The sequence below is a fragment of the Mixophyes fleayi genome, chromosome 6, assembly GCF_038048845.1.
Source record: "Mixophyes fleayi isolate aMixFle1 chromosome 6, aMixFle1.hap1, whole genome shotgun sequence".
Classification (NCBI taxonomy): Eukaryota; Metazoa; Chordata; class Amphibia; order Anura; family Limnodynastidae; genus Mixophyes; species Mixophyes fleayi.
Window position 1 is genome coordinate 103,418,938 of NC_134407.1, and position 17,498 is coordinate 103,436,435.

Consider the following 17,498-nt stretch of genomic DNA (forward strand, 5'->3'; position numbering starts at 1 on the left):
AATCAGGGCTAGAACTACAGATTAGCTGAATTGTCAAAGCAATTGCTCATATCTAGGTAGGATACCTTGCTCTTTGTAGCACTTACAAATCACACCATATGTAGCTCATTCTCTGCTACACTAATGCTAATGGAGCAACTCACTGGAAAAACAAAAAACAAAACAAAAACACATTGCTTTATGTGGTTTCCTAGCAACATAATCAATCACGCGTGATAAAGAAGAACTCCAAGAATCTGAAACAGGGTTATTGCTGCATTTTGGCATGAATTGGACAAGAGCCTCTGACCTTTCACATTTATTGGATATTCAGATACTTCACATTCTGTTCTTAGAAAAGCAGAAAACAAGGGGTCGATAAACAGAAGGGCTATTCAAAGAGTTACAGAGCACAATATGTCACATTCATCAATAGAGCATGTCTTCAGCTACTTTAGGCAACTGAAATATTTTACGAGGTAATATATAGGGTTGTTTTCTGTTGGGGGGGGGGGGCGTAGGATGAGATGTGAGTGTTTACAGCATGCAATTACCATTAGTACACCACAATGAAGCAATCACTAGTCTCAGTCCAGTATGGAAAGAGTCTGCAATACTCCATGATATAATTTGCAATCCCTTTCTTGAAGCAGGGATTTAATTAGAACTAGTACAACTACTCATGAATTCTCAATTATGTCACCTAAACAGCCAAGTGAGACAATAGAACTCAAGCCACATTTACAGGTTGTGGGAATACAAGAGATACATTATTTGTATACAATTAGAAACCGATAAGAACAAGTTTAAATAATTATGAAATTTAGCATTTTTTTAAAAAAATATAACTTTAAAACAACTACAGTATCCACAGCAGCACCTCGAATGGCAATATGAGTCTCTCAGTACAACAATAAATAGTGGCTACTTAGACAAGTGCACTTACATCAGGATAGTAATCAATTGTGGGCACGAGCCGTTCAATCAAGGTCTCCAAGGATCCAGACACTAAACATCCATCTTGGTAAACTGGATCTCCACATTGCTCCCCCATTTCTGGCTGCACCTCTCCACTACAGGCAGAGCCGAGCATGCTGGGAAATATTGGTGTCTGTGGCATACTTTCCTAGAAGACAAAAAGGAAACGCAAAACAAATGAAAACATCTGTTAAATATGATGCTTTACTGCTTGTTCATTAGATTTTCATGAATAGAAGGATAAGATCTAACAGCTATGCAGAATAGAATTACAATGGTTTTTATGCCACCAATATACTACGACATTTTACTGCAGCAGGTATTTTTTTTTTTTGTTTGTTTATATGCCAATCATGCAAGTGTATTATGGAAATTACTTTACATGTCAGTAATTTGAGGCCAACAATGTACAAGACATTCAGCTGTAGACCGTTTTGAATTTTAGCACTTGCATTTAGATAGCGGATCTCAGCAGCGGGAACTGTTTTGCACGTGATGAGTGACAAAACCCACCAACTTAACAGAAAGTGGCATTGCTCCTTCCATTGGCAACACTGCATGAAGCCTTTCTCTAATATCACACAATAATAGGCTCAACAATGCTTGTATTTCTGATGGAGCCTACCTTCCAATTCAAAAAACAGCAACTTGACTTACTGGAGGGAAATGCCTTCTGTCTTAATTATAAATTAGTGGATATCCATTTCTTATCTTTTATATGTCTCGACCAAGAAATCATATTCCGCAAAACCACTAGTAAATTAGAAATCAAGCATTAATTTAAAAGTTGGGGAAGTATTTTGAATAACCATGGCTAAAACAAAGTTCATTCAGACTTGTGGCTGGAGAAGGTATACAGTATGTGTATGTGGCACTAATTATATATACATATATACACATATACATATATATATATATAATTAGCCACTCTAGTAGTTACATGCGAAAAAACAAAAACACAAATGGAATTTTCCCAAGTGGACAAGTCTACTGGGTTGATACTTAATAGAACAGAATGTCCCTGACAGCAGACAAAATATTTGTTGTAGCTATATTACAAATTCCTTGAAGTTCTCAGAATACTGTACTTTTGTCCGAGTATACCCACATTCCTTATTCTGACGCACCACCATAAGAACAAATTTAACTCCATTAATTGCTTGCTCACTGATATGCAAGTAAAGATTGATTTTGACATATGTCAGATTCCAAGCTCCACATCAGAAAAAGATACAGGAATTTAATTTTTTTATTTGGCCGAGTTTTCATGTTAGAATGGAATGTAGTATGGTTACAGTAAATAAAACGCTTTTAAAATCCAAGTTCAGGGCCAGAGTTTTGTTTATGAACACCAGGGCATGTTACTATTTACAGTTCAGGCTGTTTCTTTTTCACCAACAATTGTCAGTAGTAACCCTTCCTTTCGTTTCCTTTGGATATTGTTTCAATTGTTATCCAAGGAGCACCCACTGTATACAGTTTAATGTATGCTCAAAATCAGAGACATTTGGGGATATATATTCTCACATTATGTACCAGTGCCAGGGGCAAACTCAGGATTTGTAAAGAGGGGTTTCCACCCACGTCACCAGTGGGGGTGATCAGCATTCAAGAGTGTGTGGCCATAATTTTAGACGGTGCTTGGCTGCTCTCCAACTCTTACTATCCCCATCATATGCATGAGCATTGCTGCGTGCACTACTGTTAGGTGCACGCAGGTCCCCCTTTACATACAGAGCCGTGTGAAGAGGGACATACCTCCCAACTCTCCCTACAATCAGGACAAAGTTCTGACTGAGTGTGTCAGAAAAGTTGGCAGACTGCCCTTCTCTCTCCTACCTGTTCTTGCTGCTTTCAATACATGTTTCTGGTGCTTGTGTCCTAAGCTCAGTTGCTGCTTGTCTGGATCCTGGAATGTTGGGTCCCTTTTTGGAAAAAGGACAGGTACATGATATAGAAATATAGCCTCCCCCAAAGCAGCCCAATATTAAATCAAAAGAACCCACATTTAATGATTAGGCCTCCCAGCAACCATCCCGGACAGTAAATTAATGTCATTCACCTTCAATAAAAAGATCCGTTTCCCCCCCAAACAACCCCAACATTAAATTAATAGTATTTACATTTAATAAATAAACCTATTTCCTCCCAAACATTAAATAATTAGCATTCACTTTTAAGAAATAGCTCTCCTTCTCCCCAAACTCAGCCACACATTCAATTAATATTACCCAAACCACCCCAGCATTAAATTAATAGTCCCATCATCTCATCCTCAATAGGTCCACCATAACCCCACTATTAAATTAAATATCCCCAACCTTCACCCCACCAATAAATGAAAAGCTCCCGCTCTCAACCTACTATAAAATTAATATTTCACACCTCATCCACATCACATAAAATACCCCCACTACACTAACATTAAAATCCCTTTCCCCACCTCCCTCACACTTATATTGAAAGCCCCTCCAAGTGTATGTTTATGTAAGGAGCTATTCTACTTATACGTTAAATCTCTCCACTTACATGAAAAGCACATGAGAACCACACACACACCTTCGTCACCTAGTGCTATGTATTGTGTCCTCCTGCTGTACACATGAGACATGCAGGCAGTGGGAGAAAAAAGGGCGGGTACACACAGAAAGGGAGAGATTGCTGTGAACAGTGCAGACAGAAATAATCTGCACACAAGCTGCAAAATGGCTGGTCCCAGGGGCAGGGTAGAGCCACCTCAAGAATACAGTGCCCCAGGCCGGGAGGCGGGTTTCCAGGAACTAGACCCCCACCCCCCGGGTTTACCTATGAGTGCTGATGATCTTTTTGCATTCCTAATAGAGCACAGATATGACAGAACCAATTTTCTCCACAATTGTATTCTTGAGTACAGATCTGTTTTATATAGAAATCAATGAGCCATAATTAAAGATCTATTTACCTTTTATGGTGGCCAGAATTCATCTATAACAGTGAACCTCTGAACCTCTGAATTTCTTTGCTCTGTTCGCTTTGCCTCTAAAGCACTGGTTTTGTTTTACTTCAGGCACATTAGGCAGTAACTTTTGTCTGATCTGATATTCAGAAGTTCCTTCCCAATATACAATGGGAGGCTTATTATGTTAACATTTACTTTGTATCACCCCCTTCCTAACATATTATTGGTCTATCCCAGTCACAACATTGTTAGTTACTTTCTATGATGGTCATCTACACTTGCGTGTTAAACAGCTTAATTTACTCAAATACAATGATGTGTTACAGGCATTAATGTATTTTGTTTGACCATATGTTTTCCTACTTGTGGCTTAGCAATAAATAAGTTTATATAGGCTCAAACCAACCAACACAAAGTTTTTCAAACCAAAGGAGTAAATTTTACGATAAATCACTTGTGGTATGGACTACGAGTTAGACTAATAGGGGAAAATCCCCACGATGAGCAACCGTACATCACAGATATGTCCGGCTACGCTCATTTCCTAGTACTTTGATACCCGAACATTGTGGATGTTCCTGCACACCTCTATGGGGTGGGAGAAAAGATCTGTGATGATACATTGTTGCAGAGTGCCTTCACAAAGAGGCACATCATGTGGTATTGTTTTACAGCCTTAGGGGCATATTCAATTAGGATTCGCACCTGCGATTACGAGTGGCTGCACAGGTGCCAATGCCGCAACATCGCGGATTTCCGTGCGCACAAGCGCACGTAAATCCACAATGTTGCGGTACCGTAATGACATTTTACACGCACTACCACGCGTAATCGCGGTCGCGAATCCTAATTGAATATGCCCCTAACAATTATAAGAGCGTACACATTCTCAACTAAACCCCAACACATGCCACACACAGCAGAAAACATGGATTAGTACAGACCATGAAGCTCTGCAATCTCCTTCCTTTAGTCTTAATTGTAGCTGTCTGCAGCCCAGGGGAAAGAGATTATATAACTACAAGATAGTAATGTTAAATAATTAAATCCAATATACTAATAAGTTAGTACCGCGTAATTTACTTTTTCACCACCTATTTATTAGAAGAATATGCTCTTGTGCTGTCCTGGGATTATAACTGGTATATTAGATTATACTTTTACAGCTTCATGGGCCTGATTCATTAAGGGGTGCAAATTAGTTTATTATTTTGCACTAAAGGCAAATACTGGCTATTTTTTTCATGTAGCACACAAATACTTGATAGCTTATATGTACACTAAAATTTAAAGTTGATCTAGGACATGCCCTACCCCAACTATAAATCTGCCATCACATTTTAAATTTACCTCCCCCTCCAATGCAACATGGTTTTGCCTTACTTGCTTACTTTTGCTTAACTTTCCTTAATAAATCAGGCCCTATGTCCCTAAATAGCTGGAGAGGTTTAAATGAATCCACCACTCAATGAGATACACAATAAATATTAGGTGGACAGATACTGCAGTCCATTTTTAATTTTGCTTCTGCAATATTATCATTTTATTTTCATACAATCTCTTAAAGAGCTATAAACAAAGGTTGAATTATGCTACTTAATGTAGATTTGTACCATTTGCAAAATGATGAAGGAGCTTCCTAGAATAGGCTTTTAAGAGGTGGCGCTGATAAATTAATGATTGCTTCCAACATGACCCATTTTACTGGGTATACAATAATCTGTAATCCTAATTTTTCCATGTATTTTTTAACTTGAACATATTACTGTAATTGGAAAATAAGTGGGTAAAATTGGAACAGACTATTGTGCATTAGATGAAATGGGACATGTGGAAAGGAATAAGAGTATTCATTACAAGTGGTAACACTAAAACAAGTTCCAAGCAAATTAATAAGTTGTATAGTGTTATTTAATATTTTAGACTCATTATTGCAAGGTGTGCCAAAGTTTTAGACTCTTGGCCACAATCCTACCTGTAAAATGGGGGACATGTGTAGTGTTTGTCCGAGTTGATGCACCACCGGGATCTGAGACACATCCTGTGTGTGTTCCTTGTTTACAAGGAAGACAGTATGGATTTTACAAAAAGTTCTGCAGTTGCAGACTATCCCAACACGGAACAACACAATAAGTAGCACCCTTTGCATCAATTCATGACTTCTAATTGGAGGCTTATTAGAATTGACTGAGGCGGCAACAATGTAGCCATGTAGAAAGGCTTGTCTCTGGGTGTGTGCAGCTATTAAGTAATTTTCATAAAACCTATCAAGCGAGCCTTAAAAAGTACTTTGTGTACTTGTTCCATATTATATTGCTATATTTATTGTTTGAGTCAGTACAATCCATTCACTTACTAATGTTCTTACAGATTGCCACATACAAAAGCTACTTTATTAAGTGGCTCTGCCAACGCATGTAGTACTGCTCAACAATACAGCCACATAATATAAGTACAAGAAAATGATGCTGTAGCTTAAAAAAAAGGCACAGAATAAAAGACACAATGAAAAGCATTCATATGGAATGTTTATAGGACATTTTTTAAATGGTGTTTAATTTATTATATAAGTCTTTCTTCCTTGCTTCCTATATCTGGTGGTGATTTTGTAGAAATATTTTTACTCAAAGACAGTCATTTTGAAACAAACAGCTTAAAAAAATGCATCAACTACCATGACAGATTCCAGGAAAATAGCTATTTAAGGAATGTCAGATTCCAGATGCATTTGGTAACATAAAGAAGAGTCTTTTCTTCTCTGATTTTTATTTTGTTTATCATGAAAGGACAAAATTACCGCGTGAGTGTGGTTTTGAAACTATTCCAAATGCATTGGAGACAATATGAACACTCCCAACTGAACCACATTAATCGGCAACAATGGAGTTATTCCCACAGAATTGCTTATTATCCTTTATTTATAAAGCATTTTCATATTACACAGACCTGTACATCGAGGGGATCATGATACAAACAAATTCTGTACAATTAAATCAATCAACAAACAATAAATTTGGTCCTGTCCAAATGAGTTTACATTCTAAGAGGTATGAGGACTGCTTAATAAATAATGTGATGGGTCAAGAATTGTAGCTGTTGGTGGGTGAAAGTCTGTGTATCTACTGTGAGGCATTATTAATATGAATAATTAACAGCACTTCGTAACTGAATTTTTGTTCAGGTGCCGGAGGTGTAGTACAGTTGGAATGAGGAGAGATGGTGGAAGGTGGAGATATCATGTTGAAAATTGTGGTGGCAGCTGTCACCAAGTAAGCTATGGAGATCAGTGAACAAACTCCTCCATTAGTGATCTATTTAGAGCACCTAGAGAAGGTGGTATATTACTAGTCCTGCATAGATTAAACTCTGGGGGCTCATTGGGATTGGAGAAACTTTGAGAGCAGATAGCTCTCACCTTCTGATTAATGCTATCCTCCATGCCCAGGCAAGATGCCAAGTCAATGGTCCATTGATTGCTCATAATTGCAGAGCCACACTTTCTGACTATAAGGACTCATGAATGAAACATTGCCTAGACGGAATGCTCCAATTAATACCTAAACACAGCTGGTACTTTAGATGGGGCAGTAGGTAGGTAAGATGCCCATAGATATCAAAATTATGGATAATCATTTGGATTACTGGTTAATAAAGATTATCTGTCGACATACTATATGGTTTAGTACAGGGGTGTCCAATCTTTTAGCTTCCCTGGGCCACATTGGAAGGCGACAAGTTGTTTTGGGCCGCACATAAAATACACTAGCACTAATGATAGCTGGTCATCCAAAAAAAACATAGAAAACATTGCTAATGCTCCTTGTTGTTGCTCAGTGCTTCAATGGCATGCTAATGGCTGCTGTCAAACATCAAGTGATATTGTTACAACATTTTATGAAGGGCTTCAATACAGCAGTCATTAAGACAGGAAGGTTTGTGATGCTCCAGGACCAGGTGAGTTTATGCACTGGTCAGCATCCCTTGAAATAATAAAAAAAACAAAAACCCTTAACCTACCTTTTAATCGGCTTGTTCTCTGTTTCTCTTCTCTTGTTTTTTTCGTTTCACTGCTGTTGATAGTTCGCGCGGGTGACTCCTATGTGCTGTGCTCCGCAATGGATGTCGGAAGTGATGACGTCACGCCCGACATTCACTGCGAGCGCCGCACGGAGGAGGAGACCAGGGAGGGACCGCGTGACCACAAGGTAAGTATTTTCTTATCTTTCTTTTTTGCAGGATTTTTTTTTTTATTACCAGCGCTGCCCCCTTGCCACAACCAAAACTCCTGCTGGGCCACATTTACAGGCATGCTGGGCCGCATGCGGCCCGCGGGTTGGTCAACCCTGGTTTAGTGGGTCTACCAAGTTTTGGCATGGGGGCAGTACAAACAAAGCATTTCCTTGTGGAAGGTCTTCAACACTCAAAACAACCATAGTTCCAAAACTATGCTCTAAAAATGCTACCGTTTTATTCAGGAGTAACTTACGTCCTTAATATTATCCATCTAAGCAAGAACTGTATTACCCATACAAGTGAACAAGGCCAAAACCTAGGGCAGTGCAGATGTATATTTTTTTCTTCTTCTAAAAGGACCTTTCCAACCACCTATTTATCCCATTAGAAGGAATAGAAGAGAATGTGTTTGATAGATCGGCACCATTATTTTAAACATACAATAATCCAATTTAGGATTAGTTTTACTCAAAATGTTGAGTGCAGCATCAGCTCTACATATGGTACTGATATTTGCTCCCTCATACAAAGCTCTGACACACTGACATGAAAATTAAAGAATCGATTTTTATTTTTGGTAACTTCGGTTACTTAAGGTTAAAATGAGTCACAAATAAGGTTTGTTTGGATTTCTGTTGACTGAAAATTTTACATGCCTATTTTCTATGTCAGAGGTCTGGCCATTACAAAAAAATTGGCTTTGTTTTGTAGCCCAATAGCGTAAGATTGTCCACTGAATTCCAATGACATTCGGGGGTACAAATATATTTATAAAGCATTGCATGTCTTAAAGCTCCTTATTATGAGCTCCAGGCAGAGCCCCATGAAAAAAATATAGGCCATGATATATGCAATGAAGTGAGGGCATCTGATGACTGGGGATTATTATTAAAAAGATCTTTATTGTACAATAGAGAGGAAACAAAAACAACAACAAAACTACCAACAAACAAAAGACCGAGTTGGGGGAAAAAGAAGACAGATACCTAGGACAAACATTTTTAAGATCCATTCTTCATTGGAATGTTACAACAACTACTCGACCTAAAACATGTCTGAAATGGAACCTTGGGCGTCTGTGTTATGACAGATCTGGATTACAGAAAATGCTGCTCAGTACAAGCAAACTATGTTTTTATTCATCCTGTAGATGTGAAGTTATGTTAAGGTAACCAAGCCTGTCTGGCCACAGTGGCAAATATATAACATATCTAGTTCTACAGAAAACAGAAATATTCACGAAGTCTGAATAAAAATGGGAGAACAAAACAAAAAAAAAAATGAACAGAAAAAGTGCCATGGTGCCCAAGAAATATAAGTGATATACGAAAAGGTGTTTGAAGAATTGAAAACCGAAGTAACATATTTGCAACAATTTACATGCATTGTGTTAAGAACACGCTATTGCTTTGAAAATCAGTACATATGACTCAAGAACTACTCTAATGCAAGTAATTAATAAGGACACTAGAGATAAAAAGTTTGTTTTTATTTTTGTTTTGTTAACAAAAATATATCTGATTCAATGCTCACAAACATAAATAATTAGAAAATACTATTTATTATCACAGCTTTAACCAACCTTCCATACCACACAGATTCAACCACATTGGGAACTGATTGAGAATAGACTTCAGGATCACAACAGTTTTATTTACATTTTATTGAGGCATGTAGACAAATGTGTATAACTATAAGAGCACTACAGATGTACATCATTCTTTAATGTGCCATCTGTGACACTATTAGAGACACTGATTAAAAATAAATCCATAAAATGAGGGAAATATGTAGAAATGTAATGAATGAGCAATGATTCCATTCCAGGGATTCCAATTATGTTGACATTTTGTTTTTTAATATCCAAATCCTAACTACTCTCAAACCCACATCAAAGTTCTTGTCACAGCAACGCTGCTTGTATGACTACTTGTATGACAGCTTGCTGGCGCCAGGTGGGATTACTGCAAATATGCTCTATTTCAACAACCAAATGTTCACTGGAAGCTGCTGCCCTACTGCAAAACATATCTACAATTGTAGTGATATTTGATAGAATAAACTAGGTTGCTGCTAAATGGCACCCAGCTTTACTACTACAGACTTCCGCTGTCCAACTATTTACTGAGGGGGTAAACCAGCAGGTGGACAGCCCTGCAGAAGATTTGCATAGGGTCCTATAAATATGCTGATGATTTGCAGTGTGACTATTTTGAGTTGTTGATGGTGTCGAGGGAACTCTAAAATAAGTCTGCATATTATATACCTATAATGGTAACATTCCAGAAAGAACAACTGAAGAAAGATTATGACATATAGAAATCTGCTGAGTAGAAGCTCCCCATTTGTATGCACCATTATATAAAGTTTAAAAAAAAAAGAAAAAAGAATAGACAAAAAAGTAACCTCCTTTGAGCTTCTTTTAGAATGATAAACTCACTGGTACAGTGGTAAATGTTTAGGTCTTAATTTTATCATGACTATATTCTTAGAGTGAATTTTACTTGTTTTGCTTTTACTCTAATATTTATACTATAAGCTGGCATTAACAATTAAAACATTTGTCAAAGATCCCACAAAAGAGAAATTTGATGAATTTTAGACTATTACAGGGAGTTTATATATTTGAGATATTAAGACTAAGTTACAAAGCATTGGTGTAATGTACATTGATAAATACAATTACCGCTATATAATAACCAGCAACTGTTCTCTCACAGAACATCTACGATACCGTACTTCTACCCATCTACTTTGCTTAAATTGGTAATCATTATGGATTCATTTCAGTACCCAATAAGCTTTTGCTGTTGATTATTTTTTGTAATTTTGATTAGTGTAACACAGACAATGGTATATGGACCACTTTGAGAATAAGCTGTACTGTACATTTTTAATATTGATAATGGCCATATCATAGCTGGAATAAACACATATTATTAATTTGCCAGACAGTGACTTGATAAAGTTTCAAAGGATATCTGAATCTGGAATATAAATATAAAACATTAAGGGGTCTATGCATCAAGCTAATTTCCACTTAAAAGATAGTTTAGGCTAATACTGTGCAGGTAAGAAATGCATCATTCAAATGAATGCACAAATCTGTACAATGTTTACTTGATGGAATATAATATCTTCTATTGTTAGCATTGGGAACCATATGAACTCATGCCACTATCATGTGATCAAAAACATTCCTGTGACCAACTTTATAATAGGATACACATACAGCAATAGAATAGAGGTACTACTTGCTTTTTTTATTTTGCTAATATGGTGTTGGAATTTATTTTGTATCCTATTGCATTATTATTTGCAATTTGAATCTATCGTTGTTGTTTCTAGAGACATTTTACTTGTGAATATTAGAAAATGTTTGATTTTATGCAGCATAATATTTTGATAACAGTTTTACTTTAGACAAAGATTTAGGGGCATATTTATTATTAACCACATTTTCAACATGATTAATTTCAATCCTTATTGCAAAGATAAGGATTGAAATATTGTGACTATTTATTTAAAATCTTCATTAAAAACAGCAGTCACAAAAAACTGCTGCTCCTGCGAAAGACCTGTCTCCTATGTCCTCTATGGTCACTAACACAAAGTGGCCACCTTTGCAATAGTGACCAGAGGAGAGAGCAGGTCAGTTGCGGTGATGAATCCGAAGATCCCTTTACCGTAATGCTCTCCCAATAGGCTTCAATGGTTAACACCAGCTTCAGCTAGTGTTAGCCATCGTGCTCAAGTGATTTTCGGAACTTGTTAACATGTGCAAAGTAGCAGTCCCCATAGACATCTATGGGGACTGCTTTGGAGTTAAAAGAGCAAGGTAAATCATCAGCTATCTATGATGCCTGGTGCAATGCTCTATTAATAAAGGTCAACGTTACTTAAATATGCGTATGTCCCTTGAAAACTGCCATTTTCAAGGGATTCTGATGTAAAAGCTGGTTCATAAATAGGCCTCTTAATGTGCTAATGTGAGGGTTAGAATGACACTAAACAAAACGTGAACATAACGGATAGACAATGGAGATTATGGACCTCATTTAGAGTCGGACGCAAAGTCCGTTTTAGGCGCATCCAACAAAAAAAAACAACTTACCACACCCATTCTCACTACGAGAGAATGGGCAGAATGCAGAATTGTGAAGGCGTGACCATGTAAATAAATCCTAGTCACAGTGAAGCGCAGACGCAACACACGTCATAAAAGGGCTAAAGCTGTGCAGAAGGAATTAGGTGTCGCAACAGGTTAGCTAGCTGCAGGAACTGCTCGCAGCTTGGTAGGGTATTACCAGTGGGACGCGACTGGGGTTGCTTGCCACTCGTAATACCCTACCAAGCTGCGGCACACTCTCACTCCTACACTTCTAAAACGGACTTTGCGTCCGACTCTAAATGAGGTCTTACATGTATATGGGAAAGTGGTTGGTATTAAACCTAGATAAACAATTGATGTTTTTATTATTTTAAATACTCTAATGAATTGGAAAAGCATGGTCTGCCAACTGTTAATCTAGAGCTAAAATATAAGTAACCTAATCACCTTCAGTTCTACATTTGTGGATTGAGGGAAACCTTCTCAGGACACACATCAAAGCTGCTCCCAAAAGAGCCTATTTATTTTAAAGCATGAATGCTGAGTGTGATCTGACCTTTCTAAAACAGAACAAGTGAAAGGAACAAAGGTCAGCACTTAAACATTATTTGAGAAAAGACCACCTAAAGCAGCCAAAACCAGACTAATTCTCCCAGCTAAAGAAGCTCAATATAATACAAAACGTCACCATGAAATCTTGCCAACGCATCTACAAACTGCTAATGAAATGTGCATTGCCCTACTTTAACTTTCATATAGCAAGAATTTAAGTTCACGATGTAGCAACTATGTAATGAAACCACCATGTGTAACATTTAGGGGCATATTCAATTGTTGGCGTTTCAGCGGCGTTAAAAATATTACTGTTATTACGGTAATTCTAAGCTGGATTCAGCCGCAGCTCAGTGAGCTGCGAGTGAAATCCAGCGTTAAAGGTACCGTAATAACGGTAATTACGTGCACTATTACCGTAATGACGGTAATAGTGCACATGCCGCGTTACTTTTCCGAGTAACACCAACGATTGAATATGCCCAATTGAGTAATGTTTCATCTGCTCCTATAGAACAGCAGCAACAATAATAACAAATTGTCTCCCAGGAATTCTTAGAGCTATACATACATGAAGCTATTACGGAACAAACTATCTTTCACAAACTAAGATTAGAAGAATATTATAACAAAATATTGAATGAAACATTGCATATCAAATTGTGTGCAGAAAACATTCTACTATGTTCGAAACAGACCTAACACAGCAGCCGGAATAACAGCATCAGACAGTAACAGCATCACCACCAGACTCAGGAAGTCAAGCGTGCAAATGAAAATTAACCCCTCCCGCACACACAAGAGCTGCATTTAAGTTATTTATGGAATGCTGTTCTCCTAAATGTATGAAAGCTTCAACACTCAGATTGTGGATACTGCATTGAGGTGGTTCATATAAAAGCAATCAGTCAACTATACTTGTTTTTATAAGCTCACACTTTTAGAAATTTTGTTAGAGCATGTAAAGTGGATACAACGGATAAAAATGATTAAAAATGAGAAAACAAATGTGAATTGACTACATAGCTGTCAGTCAAAGATGAAATTAAAAGCATTACCACTAAGGACTCTACAAAACGCAATCTAGTGAATTTAAACAACGGACAGATGTAAAAAAAATAATAAAAAAAAGATAAGAAATATGCACATACAGGCCCTCAATTACAGTCGGACGGCAATGTGCGTGTAAGACATGCAGGAGTGTGTGTTGCAGCTTGATAGGGTATTATGAGTGACATGCATCCCCAGTTGCATCCCACTCGTAATACCCTACCGAGCTGCGACCAGTTCGTGCAGCTAGCTAACTACTTGCGCCACCTAATTCCTGCCGCACATTTTTAGCCCTTTCTTGACGTGTGTTGCGTCTGCGCCTTACTGTGTCCAGGATTTACTTACGGGGGTCACACCCCCTGTGTCTGTATTATACAAGTTCACGCCTTCACAATTCCGCGTTCCGCCTTTTCCCTCGTACTAAGCCACAAACTGTCGCAAGTGTAAATTGCATCCGAGATGCAGGCGGATATGGTGCTCGCTGCACATGCGTGATAGTGGTTTTGTGGTCGAAGCGCCTAAAATGGACTTTGCGTCCGACTCTAAATGAGGCCCACAGTGTCAAGGATATTTTACCTATTTGTGTATTTAGGTTAACCAGTTTCCTTAAAAAGACAAGGTAAAAGTTTTGAATTGCTTACCTGAAAATTGCTAACATGTTTTAAGTCCGTATTTATTTATTAATGCAAGCAGTCAAAACCATAGTCACGCTCAAGCTATAGTGTTCTTTCATGACTAAGCCTGTTGCTTAAAGCTTTACCACCTATGAATTACCTGGTCCATTCCCTCCCTGGAACCCATGCAGCTGTTTCTCCTGGAGCTCAGTGGCTTACCTCACAGCCTCATCTGGAAACTGGAGCTGTGTAATATTGTGGAATTGGGGGTGAGTGAGAGGACTGTTCAGAGGCCACAGTTAGACATATGCAGTCCTAGGTCTTAATCTTCCAAATGACAAACTGTACTGCTGTGTGGGCTGTAGGAAGTATACCCCCTCTCCCATCTTGTTGGCTAGCATAAAGACACAGGCTAATTGCAAATTGAGAAGGTCTAGTCCTCAGCACTCACATATAGACTTTGGTACAGATCCTATGGTTTGTTGACAGATAACAGCTGGAGTGTTAAGGAAAGAACCCCACAACCCTACCCCCCCCCCATTATGTTAATTAGAGAAGGAACACCCCTACTGTAAACAATGATCTATCCAAAGATAGACTATTACATAAAACACACTACGTTGGGAGATTTGTTTCCCAATTTATTTATTTTAAATCTGCCGTTTCTTTTTTTGTATAGAGGAAAATTATACAGTATAACTGTGGCAAGTTCAAAGGTTACATACAGGCCTACAGCATTAAAAAATCCTATTCCACTATAATGATTCTTTATAGAGTCTATCAATAATATATGTGCTTTTTTTCTTTTAGAAATTTTAAATACATAGGCCAAGGTGAGTGCTTTAGTTAACTAACCAAATCAAACTGAACAACATCAAAGCCACCACTTGCCTCTGAACAGTGCCTTGTAGCAGTAACTATTGTTCGTATTCCAACATTTTAATGTGTATATATAAAAAAAAGTCAGATCTTCTAGAAATCAATCATGAAATTACATTATTTTAAAATAAGAAAACTGTTAATCGTGTTGTGTCTGCACACTTAAGAGCTATACATTCCATGAATCACAATAGCACAACATAGTAGATGTATAGTTTTATGACCTCACTGGCAACGCAACTGGTGAGAATATCAGTTTTCCACAGGGCATAATATTATTTAGCTTGTTTTGACATTATAAAACTATAGTTTAGGTATTTTCTCAACCAGACTTTTGCAGGAGTGAAACAGACATCTGGAGAGAACAAGACTGTTGCACAGAGGAATACTAGTATTGTCTAGAACAGAAGCACAGAGAAAAAAAACACAGACAGGGAAATAATAGGGACATTCCTGTCTTGTTTGTTAGCTTATGAAAAAAACAGAGCAAGAGGCAGCACCTGCACTTTGCATCATCATCTCAAGTGTAAACCACAAGGGCAGTAGTAAACAATAGTTCTCCATAGGGATATCTGTTTGCTCCTGAACAGTATGTCTGGTGTGTATAACACTGATCTGTGGCTAATCTACCAGAAAAGATGACAATTTTTTCTGACAATTTTGTCTTTGCCTAATCATATATCTAATGTGTGGACAATGTTTGACATGCTATACAATACTGTATTACACAAATCTCTGTAGACCAAAGAAAGACTTGTTATGTAAATAGTAGCATTCCTAATACATTATGTAACAATACAGTGCTGTAATTAGTATGTAACATGTATGTAACAAAGTAGTGGAGTGTAATTGAATGACAAGTAAATGCTGTAATACAACAACAAACATGTATGTGATGTAATAAACGACCATCCTATGCATAATCATTCAATGCAAGAGAATTGACTGCAAGTCTATTTATGTACATAGATCCGATGTATGTATGTACATTAAAAGCAAAGACATGAAAACAAATGGGAAACAATAAATAGAGTAGGATACAATAAAGCATAAGGAAGATGTGTCTAATTTGTGGAGTGTGCACTCAAAGCAGCAAAACACACAAACATCATTCAGGCTATCATCAGGGTTACCACTCCCCTCCCTAGCAATGCATACTGGACACATTACAATTCCTCTGACCACTGGACACTAGCTTGGCATGTGGCTTTGATGTAAGGTATAGCGCTGATACTGGCAAATACTTTAAAAAAAACCAAGCATATATGACATAAGAAAAAACTGTTCCTTACCCTCATTTTCGGCACCATGCACATAAAGGTAGCTGGACTTTTATCAGAACTGAGGGATAAGAGATGCGTTGCCTTGGTAGCAGACCCCGTTAGACTGTCAGCATTATTCCAGAGCTGACTGCATTCCCTCCAGTCTATGTATGAGTAGCTTCCTATTCCTAATGAACCAAAAGGGATTATATACTGTCCGCCTTATCCTGCCTGTGACGGAGACGTTTATAACGAGAGTTTAGCTTTATATTTTCCCTGCTCGTTGCCCAGTTCACATGAAACCTGAAGTGAGCGTGGCTTGTTTCTTTTGTAGCAGTGCTGCTGTCTAATCCTCAGCAGGCCCGCCTCCTGCCTTTTTAGGAGACACATGCTTGTACAACAGGTTCCACTGGCCTCCATTTCTCCTCCCTCCTGTGTGGTGGTGCAGAACAGCGGAGCCAGTCAGAGAGTGAGAGTTATGTTTTCACCTCAGAACAAATGGAACATTAGTTTCCGTGTTCAACTTTCTCTGGTTAAATTAGGACCACATATAGTCAATGCTGATAGGCTTCAAACATCATTAGCAGAGGACATACACATTCTAAAAGGGTTTTCCATTTATACTTTTTGTTATAGTTTTATGTATGTATTTCTGCACTATTCGAATTTCACACCGCCTGCTATGTTAAATGTAATTTATTAAACTACATTAATGCAGTATTATTGTGTTTGCTATATCATTGACGTATAAAACTAACCATGGAAAAAATTCTATTAATGTGATCACAAAATATTGGGGGGAAAAATTTGGCTACAAAAAATGTCATTTATGGGTTAATTTAAATGAAGATATAAAATAAACTACTGCAGTGTATATCTTGAAATGTATTTACATAAAACTG

At 37.7% G+C, this 17,498-nt stretch overlaps 1 protein-coding gene across 3 annotated transcripts in view; it reads right to left on the reverse strand.

The window, feature by feature from the left end:
* Nucleotides 1–17,498, reverse strand: part of RASGEF1A (RasGEF domain family member 1A) — a 377,612-nt gene that overhangs the window by 13,786 nt on the left and 346,328 nt on the right. The window contains exons 1-2 of one of the 3 annotated variants that reach the window (XM_075217143.1): nucleotides 16,627–16,973; nucleotides 926–1,105 (exon numbers count right to left, since the gene is read on the reverse strand). In XM_075217143.1, coding sequence (XP_075073244.1) covers nucleotides 926–1,105; nucleotides 16,627–16,650 — 204 coding nt within the window. In that variant the 5' untranslated portion in view covers nucleotides 16,651–16,973. Of the gene's footprint in view, nucleotides 1–925; nucleotides 1,106–5,870; nucleotides 5,892–16,626; nucleotides 16,974–17,498 lie in introns of those variants that run through there. The other 2 variants (XM_075217142.1, XM_075217145.1) reach the window with 2 other exon arrangements.